The sequence below is a fragment of the Pezoporus flaviventris genome, unplaced genomic scaffold (genome assembly GCF_033815535.1).
Source record: "Pezoporus flaviventris isolate CSIRO_AGI_PZ_B2104156 unplaced genomic scaffold, CSIRO_AGI_Pfla_v1 ptg000044l, whole genome shotgun sequence".
Classification (NCBI taxonomy): Eukaryota; Metazoa; Chordata; class Aves; order Psittaciformes; family Psittacidae; genus Pezoporus; species Pezoporus flaviventris.
The window spans coordinates 1278916-1299961 of record NW_026892592.1 but is presented as its reverse complement, the minus strand read 5'-3'; the positions used below and the strand labels follow the sequence as shown (position 1 = coordinate 1299961).

Sequence of the window (21046 nt, the reverse complement as noted above, 5' to 3'; positions counted from 1 at the left end):
TACTTGGGAAGGTGACGTGAGCTGGGGGGGTAGTACACCATCTTCTGAGGAGTAACCTGTTTCCGATCTTCCTTGTTTCCTATGTCCCCTTCATCTGCCTGGTGGCAAGAGGGTAGTGGATCCTTAATTCATTTTGGTTTGGGTTGCTGGTTTGCTTCTGTCAGGGATGGTAGAGTATGGCTCCACCATTCAATCTCCTCTTCAGATTCCCTTATGCTTCTTAGCCATTCCACCTCTTCCCATAGCCCTGCCCACCATGCAGAGCAAATCATCAACCTGGTTACATCTTGCACAGCTACCATCCAACATCACAGACCAGTCAGTCTCACCTCTGTGCCTGGCAAAATCTTGGAGCAGATTCTCCTGGAAGGCATGCGAAGGCACATGAAGAACAACAAGGTGCTTGGTGACAGTCAGCATAGCTTCACTAAGGGGAAATCCTGCCTGACCAATTTGGTGGCCTTCTAGGATGGGGCTACAGAACGGATAGACGGGGTAGAGGAGTTGATGTCATCTACCTGGACTTGTGCAAAGCGTTCGACACTGTCCCACACGACATCCTTGTCTCTAAATTGGAGAGACATCAATTTGATAGGTGGACCACTCGGTGGGTAAAGAATTGGTTGGATGGCCGTACGCAAAAAGTTGTGGTCAATGGCTCAATGTCCAGCTGGAGACCAGTAACGAGTGGCATCCCTCAGGGATCATTGTTGGGACCGGTCTTGTTTAACATCTTCGTTGCTGACACAGACAGTGGGATTGAGTGCACCCTCAGCAAGTTTGCCGATGACACCAAGCTGTGTGGTTCTCTTGATACCCTGGAGGGAAGGAATGCCATCCAGAGGGACCTCCTCATGCTTGTGAGGTGGGCTGATGCCAACCTCATGAAGTTTAACCATGGCCAGTGCAAGGTCCTACACCTGGGTCGGAGCAATCCCAGGCACAGCTACAGGATGGGCAGAGAAGAGATTCAGAGCAGCCCTGTGGAGAAGGACTCGGGGGTGTTGGTCGATGAGAAAATGAACATGGGCAGGCAGTGTGCGCTCGCAGCCCAGAAAGCCAACTGTATCCTGGGCTGCATCAAAAGGAGCGTGACCAGCAGGTCAAAGGAGGTGATCCTTCCCTTTTGCTCTTGTGAGACCTCACCTGGAGTATCGTGTGCAGTTCTGGTGTCCTCAACAGAAAAAGGACATGGAACTGTTGGAACAAGTCCAGAGAAGGGCCATGAGGATGATCAGGGGAATGGAGCACCTCCCATATGAAGACAGGCTGAGGAAGTTGGGGCTGTTGAGCCTGGAGAAGAGAAGGCTGCATGGAGACCTCATATCAGCCTTCCAGTGTCTGAAGGGGAGCTGTATATACTGGGGATGGACTCTTAATTAGGGACTGTAGTGGTGGGACAAGGGGTAATGGGTTCAAACTTTAATAGTGGAAGTTTAGATTGGATATAAGGAAGAAATTCTTTCCTGTTAGGGTGGTGAGGCACTGGAATGGATTGCCCAGGAAAGTTGTGAATGCTCCATCCGTGGTGGTGTTCAAGACCAGGTTGGACAAAGCCTTGGGTGGCATGGTTTATTGTGTGGTGTCCCTGCCCATGGCAGAGGGGTTGGAACTAGATGATCTTAACGTTCTTTCCAACCCTAAGTATTCTATGATTCTATGATCACTGACAGGCACTGGCGCTCACTACAGCCAGACGCCTGTTTTTGGGTTACAGATGGGTACCTGTTTTTGAGGGACATTTTTGTCTGGGTCACCTTGTCCTTCCTAGCCAGCCGAGGGGCTTTGTTTTATTTTTTTTTCCTGTTGAGAGGATGACATACTTGGGCACCTTCTGTATGGCCACTGGCTGAGCTTATATCTTAAGCTTGCCAGGCTTCAGCACCTTTCCTGCTCTCACTGCCTGTGCAAACTGCCTTGCCTTGCTCCTGCTCCCAGGGAGAGTGTTGTATTGATTTAGGGGTGCTGCTGTCCCTCCTGGTGCCCACCCCCTGTGAGTCAGCTGCTGTGTCAGCAGAGCTGCTGGCTCCTGGGCAAGTCCTGACAAGGACTTGAGGCTCCCTTCGTGGCTGAAGCCATCCTTTCTGGAGCTACTCATCTCGGCAAAAAGAGTAGAGTGTCTCCTCAGCAAGTTTACTGATGATACAAAACTGGAAGGAGTGGCTTACTGCCCCGGGTTGCTTCAGAAGGATCTAGACAGGCTGGAGAGATGGGCATAGAAGAATCTTTTGAATTTCAACAAAGTCAAGTGCAGGGTCCTGAACCTGGGAAGGAATCCCACGCACCAGTACAGGTTGGGGGCTAACCTGCTGGAAAGTAGCTCTGCAGAGAGGGACTTTGATGTCCTTGTGGAAAATGCGGGAGAAATGGAGCTCTTGGACCAAGTCCAGCAAAGAGCTACAAGAATGATTAAGGGTCTGGAGCACCTCTCCTATGAGGAAAGGCTGAGGGAACTGGGCCTGTTCAGCCTAGGGAAGAAAAGGCTCGGGGGGGATCTGATCAGTGAGTATAAGTATCTGAAGGGAGGGTGTCAGGAGGATGGAGCCAGACTCTTCTTGGTGGTGTCAGGCAACAGGACAAGAGGCAATGGGCATACACTATAACACAGGAAATTCCAACTGGATATGAAGAGCTTCCTTACTGTGATGGTGACTGAACACTGGAATAGGTTGCCCAGAGAGGTTGTGGAGTCTCCTTCCCTAGAGATAGTCAAGAGCCATCTGGACAAAATCCTGGTCAATGTGCTCTTGGTGGCCCTTCTTGAGCAGGGAGGTTGGACTAGGTAACCCCTGGTGGTCACTTCCAACTTCAACCATTGTGCTATACTGTGAAGATATATTTCTTTAATTTGTTTATATTTCTGTTGGGATGTTATTAGTTTTGAAGGCCTAGAATAGATCTGTGTGTTAACTGTAATTCTTGGTGCAAAGGAACTTTGTGCATCCTTACTTCTTGCCAAAATCAGGGCTTCTGTTCTGGTTTGGGCTGGGATAGAGTTAATTTTTTTCACAGTAGCTGGTATGGGGCCGTGTTTTGGATTTGTTCTTGAAACAGTGTTGATAATACCAGGGATGTTTTATCTATCGCTGAGCAGTGCTTACACAGAGTCAAGGCTATTTCTGCTCCTCGCACACACACCTACCAGCTTGTAGTCTGGGGGTGCACAAGGAGTTGGGAGGGGACACAGCTGGGACAGCTGACCCCAGCTGACCAAAGGGATATTCCAGACCACATGGTGTCATGTTCAGCATATAGAACTAGGGGAAGAAGAAGGAATAGGGGACGTTTGGAGTGACAGAATTTGTCTTCCCAAGTAACCCTTGTGTGTGATGGAGCCCTCTTGTCCTGAATACCTGAACATCTGCCTGTGATGGGAAGTGGTGAATGAATTCCTTGTTTTGCTTTGCTTCCATGTGTGGCTTTTGCTTTCCCTATGATACTGTCTTTATATTAATCCACAAGTTTTCTCACTTTTGCCGTTCCGATTCTCCCTGCCATCCTGCCACAGGGGGAGTGAGGTGAACGGCTGCATGGGGCTCAGCTGCCAACGGAGGTTAAAACACATCAGCTTCATACAAGAAAAAAAATCCAAGAAGTAGCTGAAATAATTAAATATAATTTAATTAATTAAATGTAATTAAAAATAGCTTCATGTGCTGACTCAGATTGCTGTAAACTGTAAATTATTTTTTTCTTATACTATAAACTAATCCTTTATATGTAGAATCCTTTATATATATATAAAGTGAGAATATATCTTACTTTCAGCAGTTTTCAGAAGTAATACCAAGTTACTCATGCCCTTGGTTGAAGTAAACATGGCTCAGCTCCAGTATAACTGAAATATCTAGGCTGTTCTTTTTCCTCTCCTCTTGTCGCAATAATGTAGAGAAATTTGCAGGCAAAAAGAGCTCAGTGAAGAGAACTGAAACTTTTGACTAAAATTATTAGTCTGTTTAGGTCAATTCTGGTGGCTTTTTTCTTAGGATTCATACTATATAACATTTACATGTTAACATCGTAAGCCTTTTTTCTTTCTCTAATTATTAATTTAATAGATTATTAGAATAGATGGTATCTGAAGAAAGTACAATATTTTGTAGAAAAATTAAACACTATTTTTCTGTGAGTACGGGGTGGCAGACTTGCTGAATACTCTCTACCTCATTTTTACGTCTTACTATGGTGAAAGCTGTGTTATTGTCGCGGTTTAAACCCAGTCAGGTAACTTGTTCACTCACTCCCAGTGAGTGGTGCCGAGCTGACAACAATCGAGGTCCGTGTCCCCCCCCCCCCCCCCGCACCGGGGCTCTCCCCTTCCCCGCTCCCGGAGGAACGGGGAGGAGGATCGAGAGAGTGCAACTCCTACGGGTTGAGACAAGAACAGTCCAGCAACAAATCACCACCGCTACTATCAACTACAACAATGATAAGGGAAAATAACAAGGGAAGAGAATACGATACCACCGGCCAAGAAAAAGAGTTCCACCCAGAAGCCCGTGTCCTTCCGGGTAACTCCCAGTTACCCCTCACCCCGGGCATGACGTGCTGTGGTATGGAATACCTCCCCAGCTAGCCCGGGTCAGGCGCCCAGTCCCTGCTTCCTCACAGCTTCCCCTCCTCCCTGGCAGAGCATGAGCCTCACAAAGTCCTTGGTCAGGGTAAACATCACTTAGCAACAACTGAAAACATCGGCTTCACCAACACTGTTCTCAAGCTGGAAGTCAAAACACAGCACTGCACCAGCTACCACAAAGGAAAAAACATGACTGCTACTGCTGAACCCAGGACATTATCCACCCCTTATTCCATACCATTCACGTCGTGCTCAGATCCCACATTTTCAATACACCATCGCTCTCCCACATATATACATCCATATACATACAGACCAAGAGGAAAAGATCATTTTCTCAGTGCATGGACCAATCCCTATAATGCTGCCGAGTCCATTCGGTCCATGATGTTCAAAGTTCATTCTCTGTTGGGATGATGGCTGGAGGGAAGTCAGGGCCAGTCGCTGGTGACCTGGAGACATCTAGTTGATGGGCTATAAAAGCATTACACAGCAGGCAACAGCATACAATTGAGTTCACTGGCTGTTTTCCCCTAAAATCAAATCCCCTTGAGGTATACATCGGACTTCCCCATCTTCCCGCATTACCCACCAAGTATATCCAGGTCCCTGAGCAAAAGCAATCCCACGAGTGGGTTTGCCTTTACCTGAAGCAGGAATAACCCAGACTGTCTTCCCCAGCAAATTCTTCATATGCACCACGGGAACTTTGTCCCCCTCTACAATATGTAAAAGTTCTGACTGGGCTGGGCCAGCCCTGTTGGCAGATCCTCTGGTGTTGACCAACCAGGTGGCCTTTGGTAAGTGTGTATCCCAATGCTTGAAAGTTCCCCCACCCATTGCTCTCAGTGTAGTTTTTAACAGCCCATTGTACCGTTCGATTTTCCCAGAGGCTGGTGCATGGTAGGGGATGTGATATACCCACTCAATGCCATGCTCTTTGGCCCAAATATCTATAAGGTTATTCCGGAAATGAGTCCCATTGTCTGACTCAATTCTCTCTGGGGTGCCGTGTCGCCACAAAATCTGTTTCTCAAGGCCCAGGATAGTGTTCCGGGCAGTGGCATGGGTCACAGCGTATGTTTCCAGCCACCCGGTGGTTGCTTCCACCATGGTAAGCACATGGCGCTTGCCTTGGCGGGTTGGTGGCAGTGTGATCTAGTCAATCTGCCAGGCCTCCCCATATTTATATTTCAACCATCGTCCTCCATACCAAAGAGGCTTTAACCGCTTGGCTTGTTTAATTGCAGCACATGTTTCACACTCATGAATAACCTGGGCAATAGTGTCCATTGTTAAGTCCACCCCTCGATCACGGGCCCATCTATATGTTGCATCTCTGCCCTGATGGCCTGAAGTGTCATGGGCCCACCGGGCCAAAAATAATTCACCTTTATGTTGCCAATCTAAGTCCATCTGAGCCACTTCAATCTTAGCCGCTTTATCCACTTGTTGGTTGTTCTGATGTTCCTCAGTGGCCTGACTCTTGAGTACATGGGCATCTACATGGCGTACCTTCACCACCAGGTTCTGCACCCTGGCAGCAATATCTTTCCACAGTGCAGCAGCCCAGATGGGTTTACCTCTGCGTTGCCAGTCGCTCTGCTTCCATTGCTTCAACCACCCCCACAGGGCATTTGCCACCATCCATGAGTCAGTATAGAGATAAAGTACTGGCCACTTTTCTCGTTCAGCAATGTCCAGGGCCAGCTGGATGGCTTTCACCTTGGCAAATTGACTCGATTCACCCTCTCCGTCAGCAGTTTCTGCAACTTGTCGTCCAGGACTCCATACAGCTGCCTTCCATCTCCGATGCTTTCCCACAATACGGCAAGAGCCATCAGTAAACAAGGCATACTGCTTTTCACTTTCTGACAGTTTATTATATGGTGGGGCCTCTTCAGCGCGCACCACCTCCTCCTTTGGTGACATTCGAAAATCTTTGCCCTCTGGCCAGTCCATGATGACTTCTAGAATGCCTGGATGACTGAGATTTCCTATTCGAGTTCGTTGTGTAATTAGTGCAGCCCATTTACTCCATGTAGCATCAGTTGCATGATGTGTAGAGGAGACCCTGCCTTTGAACATCCAGCCCAGCACGGACAACCGGTGTGCCAGGAGGAGCTGTGCTTCAGTGCCAATCACTTCCGAAGCAGCTCGAACCCCTTCATAGGCTGCCAGTATCTCTTTCTCAGTTGGGGTATAGCTAGCCTCAGATCCTTTGTATCCCCTACTCCAAAAGCCGAGGGGTCGACCTCGAGTCTCCCCTGGAGCTTTCTGCCAGAGGCTCCAGGTAGGACCGTTCACCCCAGCTGCAGTGTACAGTACATTTTTTACATCTGGCCCGGTCCAGACAGGTCCAAGGGCTACTGCATGGACTATCTCGCATTTAATTTGCTCAAAGGCTTGTTGCTGCTCAGGGCCCCATTTAAAATCATTCTTCTTCCTGGTCACATGATAGAGAGAGCTTACAATCGAACTGTAATTTGGGATGTGCATTCTCCAGAACCCCACTGCACCCAAGAAAGCTTGCGTTTCTTTCTTATTAGTTGGTGGAGACATTGCTGTTATCTTGTTGATCTCATCTGTGGGGTTCTGTCTACGTCCATCTTGCCATTTTATTCCCAAAAATTGAATCTCCTATGCAGGTCCCTTGACCTTACTCCGTTTTATGGCAAAACCAGCTTTCAGCAGGATTTGGATTATTTTCCTCCCTTTCTCAAAGACTTCTTCCGCTGTATCGCCCCACACAATAATGTCATCAATGTATTACAGGTGTTCTGGAGCTTGCCCCTGTTCCAGTGCAGTCTGGATCAGTCCATGGCAAATGGTAGGGCTGTGTTTCCACCCCTGGGGCAGTCGATTCCTAGTGAACTGGACACCCCTCCAAGTAAAAGCAAACTGTGGCCTGCACTCTGCTGGCAAAGGAATGGAGAAAAATGCATTGGCAATATCAATCGTGGCATACCACTTGGCTGCCTTTGACTCTAGTTCATACTGAAGTTCTAGCATGTCCGGTACGGCAGCACTCAATGGTGGTGTGACTTCATTCAGGCCACGATAGTCTACTGTTAGTCTCCATTCTCCATTAGACTTTCGCACTGGCCATATGGGGCTATTAAAGGGTGAGCGGGTCCTGCTGATCACCCCCTGACTCTCCAGTCTACGGATCAGCTGATGGATGGGAATCAGGGAGTCTCGGTTGGTGGGATACTGCCGTGGGTGCACTGTTGTGGTCGCAATTGGCACTTGTTGTTCTTCAACTTTCAGCAACCCCACAGCAGAGGGATCTTCTGAGAGACCAGGCAAGGTAGACAGCTGCTCAATTTCCTCAGTCTCCAAAGCAGCAATACCAAAAGCCGACCGGTAGCCTTTTGGGTCTTTGAAGTACCCTCTCTTGAGGTAGTCTATGCCGAGGATGCATGGATCCTCTGGACCAGTCACAATGGGGTGCTTTTGCCATTCCCTCCCAGTCAGGCTGATTTCAGCCTCCAGCACAGTCAACTCTTGGGATCCTCCTGTTACTCCAGAAATATAGATGGATTCCACCCCTTGACAGCTTGATGGCATCAGGGTACACTGTGCACCGGTATCTACTAGAGCCTTATACTTCTGTGGGACTGATGTGCCAGGCCATAGGGTACCCCGTGGCGTATACCTCCTGTATCTCCTCTCTTGAACAATAGGACGCCTTTTGTTAATAGCTGAGACGTGTGTTGGTACACGTGAGGAGCTGGATAAATCAGATAGATCGTCCCTCAATTGTTCGAGGTCCTGGGACAGTTTTTTCACAGCTGAGATGATGGAAGGGGTGAGATTGTCTTCGAACTCTCGGAGTTTATGAACCATTTCATCCACTGTTAGTGGTACTATGTCATTCCAGGTTACTGTTGCCAATGAATGGGCATATGATGACGGTGCATTCCGTGTAAGTTTTCGCCACATGGGTCGTGTACATTCAACTTCATCTGGATCTATAGGTGTATCCCCGTTATTCGGCTTGATGTGATAGAGCATCTCTATGATGGCCGATTCCCTCAGAGACTGGATGCCTTTGTCTATAGTAGTCCACTTGGAAGAACGACTCGTAACATCGTCCTTGTATGGAAACCTTTCTTTCACAGCTGCCAAGAGCCTCCTCCAAAGGCTGAGGGACTTTTTCTCTCTTGCAATTGCTTTGTCAATTCCCCCTTCTCTAGCAAGTGATCCCAGCTGCTTGGCTTCTGTACCTTCTAGTTCGTGACCATCGGCCCCATTGTCCCAGCATCGGAGTAACCAGGTGATGATGTGCTCCACTGGTTGAAGGGTAAAATCTTTTCGCATATTCCGCAGCTCGGTTGAGGTCCGAGGTCGAGAAGTTACCTCTTCTTCTTCATCTTTGTCATGTGATGATGACTCCTGATCAGATTCTGTACCAGGTGGTGAATTCATTGGTTCTTCATCTCGCTTCACCCTTTTTGCCTCCTTTTTGCTTGTTCTCTTGCATACAGGGGCAACCGATATTGGTGCAAAGTGGTCCTCTGATTTGGCTGCAGTGATTATCACTGTGGTTTGAGTAGCAACTGTACTTGTTGCTGGGGGTGGTATAGCTACTGTGCTTGGAGCTGGGGTAACCTCGCTGTCTGTTGCAGTTGAAGTTTGAGCAGCTGCTGTACTTGCCACTGGGGTAGCTGCTCTGTTCATTGAGGCCAAAGTTTGAGTAGCGACTGTTGCTTTGCCCTCAGATCCGCCGACATTCTTTTCCTTTTGAAGGTGCTGGATAGTGTTGAACAAGGCCCTGTAAGCATAGGCCAAGCCCCAGCACGTTGCCATGATTTGTCCATCTCTGGTATGGCCAGAATGACCACACACCTCATTTAAGTGTTTTACTAATTCTTCTGGATTTTGCAGTTGTTCAGTAGTGAAATTCCAAAATACTGGAGGGGCCCACTGACCTAGATACTTGCCCATACTATCCCACACACCCTGCCACTCATGGCTGTCCAGCCTCAGGGAAAATCTCTTGGTCCTCCTACATCGTCGTTTGACCCCAGACAAGACCCAAACCTGACTCTGCTTAACTCTTGAAATCAGTAGTGGGCAAAACACACTTTGTATGCGTGTTAGCATGGTGATTCCCATCACCATCAGCAAAGAAGTCTCAACAGCATTAAACGGCCATTCAAAAAATTCAAAACTCTCAAATGTAAATGGTCTGGGGGGATGACTGGGAGGGTAAAAGGATGTCTCCTTCACAGGTTGAGCACCTGAGAAGGAGAAAAAAGATGTGTAATTGCTAAGCACCTCCATCATATACCTCCCAAAGTATAAAGGTGGTGACCACACTGGGAACATAAGCCAGATCAGTTTCATGATCAATGATTCTATTGTATTACAAGTCATTACCATAAAGTACAATGGGACAAAAACCTTAGCCCAAGCCCCACACTTGAAAAACACTAATACAGCAAATACCGGATGGAAATAAGATACGATATACTGAAACTGTGAGATCAAGAGGAACAACCTTGAGAGCCAATAAGTCAGCATTGTGACGAGTGACTATTAATCCAGTCAGATCTGTTCTTATCTCAACCCCTCGTGCCCCACGTTGGGCGCCAAAAAGAACTGTCGTGGTTTAAACCCAGTCAGGTAACTTGTTCACTCACTCCCAGTGAATGGTGCCGAGCTGACAACAATCGAGGTCCGTGTCACCCCCCCCCCCCTTGCACCGGGGCTCTCCCCTTTCCCGCTCCCAGAGGAACGGGGAGGAGGATCGAGAGAGTGCAACTCCTACAGGTTGAGACAAGAACAGTCCAGCAACAAATCACCACCACTACTATCAACTACAACAATGATAAGGGAAAATAACAAGGGAAGAGAATACGATACCACCGGCCAAGAAAACGAGTTCCACCCGGAAGCCCCTGTCCTTCCGGGTAACTCCCAGTTACCCCTCACCTCAGGCATGACGTGCTGTGGTATGGAATACCTCCCCAGCTAGCCCGGGTCAGGCGCCCCGTCCCTGCTTCCTCACAGCTTCCCCTCCTCCCTGGCAGAGCATGAGCCTCACAAAGTCCTTGGTCAGGGTAAACATCACTTAGCAACAACTGAAAACATCGGCTTCACCAACACTGTTCTCAGGCTGGAAGTCAAAACACAGCACTGCACCAGCTACCACAAAGGAAAAAACATGACTGCTACTGCTTAACCCAGGACAGTTATCATCTATTTCATACATTAATAGTGCTACAGTGAGCCTGTCAGTATAATTAGAAGGTCTGAATGTCTTTGGTTCACTAATCTCTGTCATGAGTCTCCTATATCCCATGAGTTCAGATCTATTCCTTGCTTATATCTATATGAATCTTTCTTAAAATGTGGAATTTGAAGTACTGATATTCTAATTTTGAATGAATAGAAATTGTGAACTCTGAAACTAAAAAACTTTGCTATATGAATTGGTGGTTGTATTTGGAAGTAGACATAAGGATATAAAGACTAATATTTATCCCTATAAGCTTTGATCTTGTATTGTTCTGGGAAGCTGCTTTGTCCTATGAGCTGATCAAAGTTTTAGTGTAATTATTTTCTGTTGCAGATGAACCGACACGTTCCTTGAGTGGTCTCATCTTGAAGAATAATGTAAAAGCACATTTTCACAACTTTCCAAATGGGGTAACTGACTTCATTAAAAGTGAATGTCTGAACAACATTGGCGATTCCTCCCCCTTAATTAGAGCTACTGTAGGTAAGTTTACTCTCATTACTGTCTTCTGCATGCTAAAGATGTTACAGATATGTGAGCTGCGCTAGTGAGAATTATTAAACTCCTAAAACTTTCCTTCTCATAAATGTCACAAATGCACCATGTTTTGATACTGATATTACTCTTCAGTGTGCATATATGAAAGTCACTTATTTTTGCTTCTTGTTCTCTTAAAACTGATTTAGCAATTCAGTTCATATCTCTTGAAATGTGACATAACATAAGTTTACTTGAATCTACTGAAATTCAGCTTGATGCCAATTTTTATACCTAAAAACAGGAACAGGGTAAAGGCCTGACTTCAGAACTGTTTCAGCACTGCACTTGCATCAATTAGGCACTTCCGTTAGCTGATTTCCTCCCTGCCTCCCCATATGAATACCCCGTCAGGGAATCATTATACCATGTGTGACGCACATTAACATAATTATAGAATCATATAATAGAATCATAGAATAATTAGGGTTGGAAAGGACCTGAAGATCATCTAGTTCCAACCCCCCTGCCGTGGGCAGGGACACCTTACGCTAAATCGTATCACCCAAGGCCTCGTCCAGCCTGGTCTTGAACACTGCCAGGGATGGAGCATTCACAACCTCCCTGGGCAACCTATTCCAGTGCCTCACCACCCTAACAGGAAAGAATTTCCTTCTTATATCGAATCTAAACTTCCCCTGTTTAAGTTTGAATCCATTACCCCTTGTCCTATCACTACAGTCTCTAATGAAGAGTCCCTCTCCAGCATCCTTGTAGGCCCCCTTCAGATACTGGAAGGCTGCTATGAGGTCTCCATGCAGCCTTCTCTTCTCCAGGCTGAACAGCCACAACTTCCTCAGCCTGTCTCAGTCCTTCTCCACAGGGCTGCTCTGAATCTCTTCTCTGCCCATCCTGTAGCTGTGCCTGGGATTGCTCCGACCCAGGTGTAGGACCTTGCACTTGCCATGGTTAAACTTCATGAGGTTGGCATCAGCCCACCTCACAAGCATGAGGAGGTCCCTCTGGATGGCATTCCTTCCCTCCAGGGTATCAAGAGAACCACACAGCTTGGTGTCATCGGCAAACTTGCTGAGGGTGCACTCAATCCCACTGTCTGTGTCAGCAACGAAGATGTTAAACAAGACCGGTCCCAACAATGATCCCTGAGGGATGCCACTCGTTACTGGTCTCCAGCTGGACATTGAGCCATTGACCACAACTCTTTGTGTGGGGCCATCCAGCCAGTTCTTTATCCACCAAGTGGTCCATCCATCAAATTGATGTCTCTTCAACTTAGAGACATGGATGTCATGCGGGACAGTGTTGAATGCTTTACACAAGTCCAGGTAGATGACATCAACTGCTCTACCCCTGTCCATCAGTTCTGTAGCCCCATCATAGAAGGCCACCAAATTGGTCAGGCAGGATTTCCCCTTAGTGAAGCTATGCTGACTGTCACCAAGCACCTTGTTGATTTTCATGTGCCTTAGCATGCCATCCAGGAGAATCTGCTCCAAGATTTTGCCAGGCACAGAGGTGAGACTGACTGGTCTGTAATTCCCAAGGTCATCCATTTTCCTCTTCTTGAAAATGGGGGTTATATTTCCCTTTTTCTAGTCGTTGGGAACTTCACATGACTGCCATGATTTCTCAAATATGATGGCCAGCGGCTTCGCAACTTCATTTGCCAGCTCCTTTAGGACCCGCAGACTTGTGCGCATTCAGATTTTTAAGATGGCCTCGAACCAGTTCCTCTCCTACAGTGGGCGCAAGGTCTTCATTCTCACAGTCCCTGCATCTGCCTTCCAAGACTTGGGTGGTTTGGTCAGAGCCTTTGCCAGTGAAGACCGAGGCAAAGAAGTCATTCAGAACCTCAGCCTTCTCCAAATCCTGCGTAGCCAGTTCTCCCGAGAGCTTCCTGAGGGGGCCTACATTCTCCCTAGTCTGTTTTTTATTTGCTATGTACTTGTAGAATCCCTTCCTGTTATCCTTAATACCTCTAGCTAAGTTTAATTCTAACTGGGCCTTAGCTTTCCTAACCTGGTCCCTAGCTTCCAGGACAACATCCCTGTACTCTTCCCAGGCCACCTGTCCTTGCTTCCACTTTTTATAAGCCTCTTTTTTCTTTTGAATTTTCCTCAGCAGCTCCTTATCCATCCAAGGAGGTCTCCTGGCCCTCCTGCTGCACTTCCTTCTGGTTGGGATGCAACACTCCTGAGCTTGTAGCAGGTGATCCTTGAATATCAACCAACAGTCTTGGGCCCCCCTGCCCTCTAGGGCTATATCCCATGGAACCTTACTAAGCAGGTTCCTGAAGAGGCATACAATTGAGTTCACTGGCTGTTTTCCCCTAAAATCAAATCCCCTTGAGGTATACATCGGACTTCCCCATCTTCCCGCATTACCCACCAAGTATATCCAGGTCCCTGAGCAAAAGCAATCCCACGAGTGGGTTTGCCTTTACCTGAAGCAGGAATAACCCAGACTGTCTTCCCCAGCAAATTCTTCATATGCACCACGGGAACTTTGTCCCCCTCTACAATATGTAAAAGTTCTGACTGGGCTGGGCCAGCCCTGTTGGCAGATCCTCTGGTGTTGACCAACCAGGTGGCCTTTGGTAAATGTGTATCCCAATGCTTGAAAGTTCCCCCACCCATCGCTCTCAGTGTAGTTTTTAACAGCCCATTGTACCGTTCGATTTTCCCAGAGGCTGGTGCATGGTAGGGGATGTGATATACCCACTCAATGCCATGCTCTTTGGCCCAAATATCTATAAGGTTATTCCGGAAATGAGTCCCATTGTCTGACTCAATTCTCTCTGGGGTGCCGTGTCGCCACAAAATCTGTTTCTCAAGGCCCAGGATGGTGTTCCGGGCAGTGGCATGGGGCACAGCGTATGTTTCCAGCCACCCGGTGGTTGCTTCCACCATGGTAAGCACATGGCGCTTGCCTTGGCGGGTTGGTGGCAGTGTGATCTAGTCAATCTGCCAGGCCTCCCCATATTTATATTTCAACCATCGTCCTCCATACCAAAGAGGCTTTAACCGCTTGGCTTGTTTAATAGCAGCACATGTTTCACACTCATGAATAACCTGGGCAATAGTGTCCATTGTTAAGTCCACCCCTCGATCACGGGCCCATCTATATGTTGCATCTCTGCCCTGATGGCCTGAAGTGTCATGGGCCCACCGGGCCAAAAATAATTCACCTTTATGTTGCCAATCTAAGTCCATCTGAGCCACTTCAATCTTAGCCGCTTTATCCACTTGTTGGTTGTTCTGGTGTTCCTCAGTGGCCCGACTCTTGGGTACATGGGCATCTACATGACGTGCCTTCACCACCAGGTTCTGCACCCTGGCAGCAATATCTTTCCACAGTGCAGCAGCCCAGATGGGTTTACCTCTGCGTTGCCAGTCGCTCTGCTTCCATTGCTTCAACCACCCCCACAGGGCATTTGCCACCATCCATGAGTCAGTATAGAGATAAAGTACTGGCCACTTTTCTCGTTCAGCAATGTCCAGGGCCAGCTGGATGGCTTTCACCTCGGCAAATTGACTCGATTCACCCTCTCCTTCAGCAGTTTCCGCAACTTGTCGTCCAGGACTCCATACAGCTGCCTTCCATCTCCGATGCTTTCCCACAATACGGCAAGAGCCATCAGTAAACAAGGCATACTGCTTTTCACTTTCTGACAGTTTATTAAATGGTGGGGCCTCTTCAGCACGCACCACCTCCTCCTCTGGTGACATTCCGAAATCTTTGCCCTCTGGCCAGTCCATGATGACTTCTAGAATGCCTGGACGACTGGGATTTCCTATTCGAGTTCGTTGTGTAATTAGTGCAGCCCATTTACTCCATGTAGCATCAGTTGCATGATGTGTAGAGGAGACCCTGCCTTTGAACATCCAGCCCAGCACGGGCAGCCGGGGTGCCAGGAGGAGCTGTGCTTCAGTGCCAATCACTTCCGAAGCAGCTCGAACCCCTTCATACGCTGCCAGTATCTCTTTCTCAGTTGGGGTATAGCTGGCCTCAGATCCTTTGTATCCCCGACTCCAAAAGCCGAGGGGTCGACCTCGAGTCTCCCCTGGAGCTTTCTGCCAGAGGCTCCAGGTAGGACCGTTCTCCCCAGCTGCAGTGTACAGCACATTTTTTACATCTGGCCCGGTCCGGACTGGTCCAAGGGCTACTGCATGAACTATCTCACGTTTAATTTGCTCAAAGGCTTGTTGCTGCTCAGGCCCCCATTTAAAATCATTCTTCTTCCGGGTCACATGATAGAGAGGGCTTACAATCGAACTGTAATTTGGGATGTGCATTCTCCAGAACCCCACTGCACCCAAGAAAGCTTGCGTTTCTTTCTTATTAGTTGGTGGAGACATTGCTGTTATCTTGTTGATCACATCTGTGGGGATCTGTCTACGTCCATCTTGCCATTTTATTCCCAAAAATTGAATCTCCTGTGCAGGTCCCTTGACCTTACTCCGTTTTATGGCAAAACCGGCTTTCAGCAGGATTTGGATTATTTTCCTCCCTTTCTCAAAGACTTCTTCCGCTGTATCGCCCCACACAATAATGTCATCAATGTATTGCAGGTGTTCTGGAGCTTGCCCCTGTTCCAGTGCAGTCTGGATCAGTCCATGGCAAATGGTAGGGCTGTGTTTCCACCCCTGGGGCAGTCGGTTCCAAGTGAACTGGACACCCCTCCAAGTAAAAGCAAACTGTGGCCTGCACTCTGCTGGCAAAGGAATGGAGAAAAATGCATTGGCAATATCAATCGTGGCATACCACTTGGCTGCCTTTGACTCTAGTTCATACTGAAGTTCTAGCATGTCCGGTACGGCAGCACTCAATGGTGGTGTGACTTCATTCAGGCCACGATAGTCTACTGTTAGTCTCCATTCTCCATTAGACTTTCGCACTGGCCATATGGGGCTATTGAAGGGTGAGCGGGTCCTGCTGATCACCCCCTGACTCTCCAGTCTACGGATCAGCTGATGGATGGGAATCAGGGAGTCTCGGTTGGTGCGATACTGCCGTGGGTGCACTGTTGTGGTCGCAATTGGCACTTGTTGTTCTTCAACTTTCAGCAACCCCACAGCAGAGGGATCTTCTGAGAGACCAGGCAAGGTGGACAGCTGCTCAATTTCCTCAGTCTCCAAAGCAGCAATACCAAAAGCCGACCGGTACCCTTTTGGGTCTTTGAAGTACCCTCTCTTGAGGTAGTCTATGCCGAGGATGCATGGAGCCTCTGGACCAGTCACAATAGGGTGCTTTTGCCACTCCCTCCCAGTCAGGCTGATTTCAGCCTCCAGCACAGTCAACTCTTGGGATCCTCCTGTCACTCCAGAAATATAGATGGGTTCCACCCCTTGACAGCTTGATGGCATCAGGGTACACTGTGCACCGGTATCTACTAGAGCCTTATACTTCTGTGGGACTGATGTGCCAGGCCATCTGATCCACACAGTCCAGTAAATCCAATTGTCCCCTACCTCCACCTGGCTGGAGGCAGGGCCCCTCTAATGGTCGTCACAGCATTGGACACTTAAGTCGTGTTGAAAGGGATTATTCTTCGTTATCACAGGAGCTGGAGTAAAATCAGCTCTTCCACTCCATCTGGGAAACTGCTCACCAGAGACTGAAGCCGTAGCTCTCATGGGACGATCAGTCTTGGCCCTTGCTCCCCTCTTCAGTTCACTCACCCGTTCCTCCAAAGCTGAAGTAGGTTTTCCATCCCACTTTGTCATGTCTTCTCCGTGATCCAGCAGGTAAAACCATAGGGTACCCCGTGGCGTATACCTTCTGTATCTCCTCTCTTGAATAATAGGACGTCTTTTGTTAATAGCTGAGACGCGTGTTGGCACACGTGAGGAGCTGGATAAATCAGATACATCGTCCCTCAATTTGTCGAGGTCCTGGGACAGTTTTTTCACAGCTGAGATGATGGAAGGAGTGAGATTGTCTTCGAACTCTCGGAGTTTATGAACCATTTCATCCACTGTTAGTGGTACTATGTCATTCCAGGTCACTGTTGCCAATGAATGGGCATATGATGACGGTGCATTCCGTGTAAGTTTTCGCCACATGGGTCGTGTACATTCAACTTCATCTGGATCTATAGGTGTATCCCCGTTATTCGGCTTGATGTGATAGATCATCTCTACGATGGCCGATTCCCTCAGAGACTGGATGCCTTTGTCTATAGTAGTCCACTTGGCCGAACGACTCGTAACATCGTCCTTGTACGGAAACCTTTCTTTCACAGCTGCCAAGAGCCTCCTCCAAAGGCTGAGGGACTTTTTCTCTCTTGCAATTGCTTTGTCAATTCCCCCTTCTCTAGCAAGTGATCCCAGCTGCTTGGCTTCTGTACCTTCTAGTTCGTGACCATCGGCCCCATTGTCCCAGCATCGGAGTAACCAGGTGATGATGTGCTCCACTGGTTGAAGGGTAAAATCTTTTCGCATATTCCGCAGCTCGGTTGAGGTCCGAGGTCGAGAAGTTACCTCTTCTTCTTCTTCTTCGTCATGTGATGATGACTCCTGATCAGATTCTGGACCGGGTGGTGAATTCATTGGTTCTTCATCTCGCTTCACCCTTTTTGCCTCCTTTTTGCTTGTTCTCTTGCGTACAGGGGCAACTGATATTGGTACGAATTGGTCCTCTGGTTTGGCTGCAGTGATTATCACTGTGGTTTGAGTAGCGACTGTACTTGTTGCTGGGGGTGGTGTAGCTACTGTGCTTGGAGCTGGGGTAACCGCGCTGTCTGTTGCAGTTGAAGTTTGAGCAGCTGCTGTACTTGCCACTGGGGTAGCTGCTCTGTTCATTGCAGCCAAAGTTTGAGTAGCGACTGTCGCTTTGCCCTCAAATCCGCCGATATTCTTTTCCTTTTGAAGGTGCTGGATAGTGTTGAACAAGGCCCTGTAAGCATAGGCCAAGCCCCAGCACGTTGCCGTGATTTGTCCATCTCTGGTATGGCCAGAATGACCACACACCTCATTTAAGTGTTTTACTAATTCTTCTGGATTTTGCAGTTGTTCGGTAGTGAAATTCCAAAATACTGGAGGGGCCCACTGACCTAGATACTTGCCCATATTATCCCACACACCCTGCCACTCATGGCTGTCCAGCCTCAGGGAAAATCTCTCGGTCCTCCTACATCGTCGTTTGACCCCAGACAAGACCCAAACCTGAATCTGCTTAACTCTTGAAATCAGTAGTGGGCAAAACACACTCTGTATGTGTGTTAGCATGGTGATTCCCATCACCATCAGCAAACAAGTCTCAACAGCATTAAAAGGCCATTCAAAAAATTCAAAACTCTCAAATGTAAATGGTCTGGGGGGATGACTAGGAGGGTAAAAGGATGTCTCCTTCACAGGTTGAGCACCTGAGAAGGAGAAAAAAGATGTGTAATTGCTAAGCACCTCCATCATATACCTCCCAAAGTATAAAGGTGGTGACCACACTGGGAACATAAACCAGATCAGTTTCATGATCAATGATTCTATTGTATTACAAGTCATTACCATAAAGTACAATGGGATAAAAACCTTAGCCCAAGCCCCACGCTTGAAAAACACTAATACAGCCAATACCGGATGGACGTAAGATATGGTATACTGAAACTGTGAGATCAAGAGGAAAAACCTTGAGAGCCAATAAATCAGCATTGTGACGAGTGACTATCAATCCAGTCAGATCTGTTCTTATCTCAACCCCTCGTGCCCCACGTTGGGCGCCAAAAAGAACTGTCGTGGTTTAAACCCAGTCAGGTAACTTGTTCACTCACTCCCAGTGAGTGGTGCCGAGCTGACAACAATCAAGGTCCGTGTCCGTCTCCCCCCCCCCTTCACCGGGGCTCTCCCCTTCCCCGCTCCTGAAGGAACGGGGAGGAGGATCGAGAGAGTGCAACTCCTACGGGTTGAGACAAGAACAGTCCAGCAACAAATCACCACCGCTACTATCAGCTAAAACAATGATAAGGGAAAATAACAAGGGAAGAGAATACGATACCACCGGCCAAGAAAAACGAGTTCCACCCGGAAGCTCCTGTCCTTCCGGGTAACTCCCAGTTACCCCCCAGCCCGGGCATGACGTGCTGTGGTATGGAATACCTCCCCGGCTAGCCCGGGTCAGGCGCCCCGTCTCTGCTTCCTCACAGCTTCCCCTCCTCCCTGGCAGAGCATGAGCCTCAGAGTCCTTGGTCAGGGTAAACATCACTTAGCAACAACCGACAACATCGGCTTCACCAACACTGTTCTCAAACTAGAAGTCAAAACACAGCACTGCACCAGTTAACACAAAGGAAAAAACATGACTGCTACTGCTGAACCCAGGACAAACCCTGACCCACAAACTCTCTGTGGACTGCTCACCTGTCCCCAGACAGAGTTCCATACTCTCCAGCCTATCCCTAACATAAAGGGCAACTCCCCCTCCCCGCCTGCCAGGCCTGTCTTTTCTAAAGAGCCTGTAACCTTCCATTGCAACACTCCAGTCATAGGAGCCATCCCACCATGTTTCTGTGATGCCTATTATATCATACGCCCGTAGACGTGCCCACATCTCTAATTCCTCTTGTTTGTTCCCCATGCTATAGGCATTTGTATAGAGGCATCTGAGCTGAGCTCCAAATGAAGCCAGCTCATTTCCTGGAGCAGCTGGAATATATCTACAATGCTCCGAGCATTTATTATACGTGCTGGCAACTGACTGGGTGTGTTGGGATGGAATGATGCTCCCCTCCCCCAACACATCTAGTTTAAAGCTGCCTTGACCAGTCTTACAAGCCTCCTACCAAAACTGCTCTTTCCCTTCTTTATCATCAGACCATCTCCACCAGCCCCCGCTAGACCCGGCCTACAAACTTGGGTCCTGTGTTCAAGACACCCAAACCCCTGACTATGACACCACCCTTTTAGCCATTTATTAACCTGGCTAATCCTCCTAGTTTTTTTTAGGTCCTCTCCTGTATCCTGGAGAATTGATGAAAAGACAATCTGAGCTCCAGAGCCCCTAACCACCTATCCCAGGGCTCTGTAGTCCTTCTTTATGTTCCCCAGGCTACTACTATCTATATCACTAGCACCCCCATGTATCACTAGAAGTGGGTAATAGTCCATGGGACTTACTAGAGCAGGCAGTCTCTCTGCAACATCCCTGATCCGTGCCACTGGTAGGCAACACACCTCCCTTGAGGCCAGGTCAGGACTACAGATGAGTGCTTCTGTCCCTTTCAGTGTAGAGTCCCCTACTACTACGACCCGCCGCTTTTTCCTGGCAGCACCAGTAGAGATCTTCTTTACCAGTGCATCAGCAGGCTGTTTCTGGCTTGAGTGGGTTTCCTCATTAGCCCCCTGCAGGACAGCAAAGCGGTTCTGCATAGGGACAGGGGATTTAGGGGGAAGCCCCTTGCTTTTGGTTGTCCTTTTCCTTTTTTTTTTGTTGTTTTGTTTTGTCAGTACTTCCCAGCTTCCTGGGTTAACGGCCTCCTTCTTTCCTTCATGAGGTAGAGGTGAAGCTCGAGGCCTCTGCACAGTTTTGGCCAGGAGGAAGCATTCGTGCTTCCTCTCAGCTTCCCTGACATCTTGCAGTCTATTAACAGTATCCCTCAGCTCAGCCACCTGCTGCAGGAGGACCTCCACCAGGGAGCACTGAGTGCAGCCCTGCCCATTGTGCACCATTCCCTCACAAGACCAGTGCAGGCAGTCTCTACACCCTGAGCTCTGCACTGCAGCCTCCCCTGT

At 48.3% G+C, this 21046-nt stretch overlaps 1 protein-coding gene across 10 annotated transcripts in view; it reads left to right on the top strand.

Moving 5' to 3' along the window:
* LOC133276330 (transportin-1-like) overlaps window positions 1-21046 on the top strand; it is a 92424-nt gene that overhangs the window by 25280 nt on the left and 46098 nt on the right. For all 10 annotated transcript variants that reach the window (XR_009745825.1, XR_009745824.1, XR_009745826.1 and 7 more), the window contains exon 4: window positions 11157-11306. Coding sequence is in view for 7 of the 10 variants with exons in the window: in XM_061467048.1 (XP_061323032.1) it covers window positions 11157-11306 (150 nt within the window). In the remaining 3 variants the exon portion in view is untranslated. The remainder of the gene's footprint in view (window positions 1-11156; window positions 11307-21046) is intronic.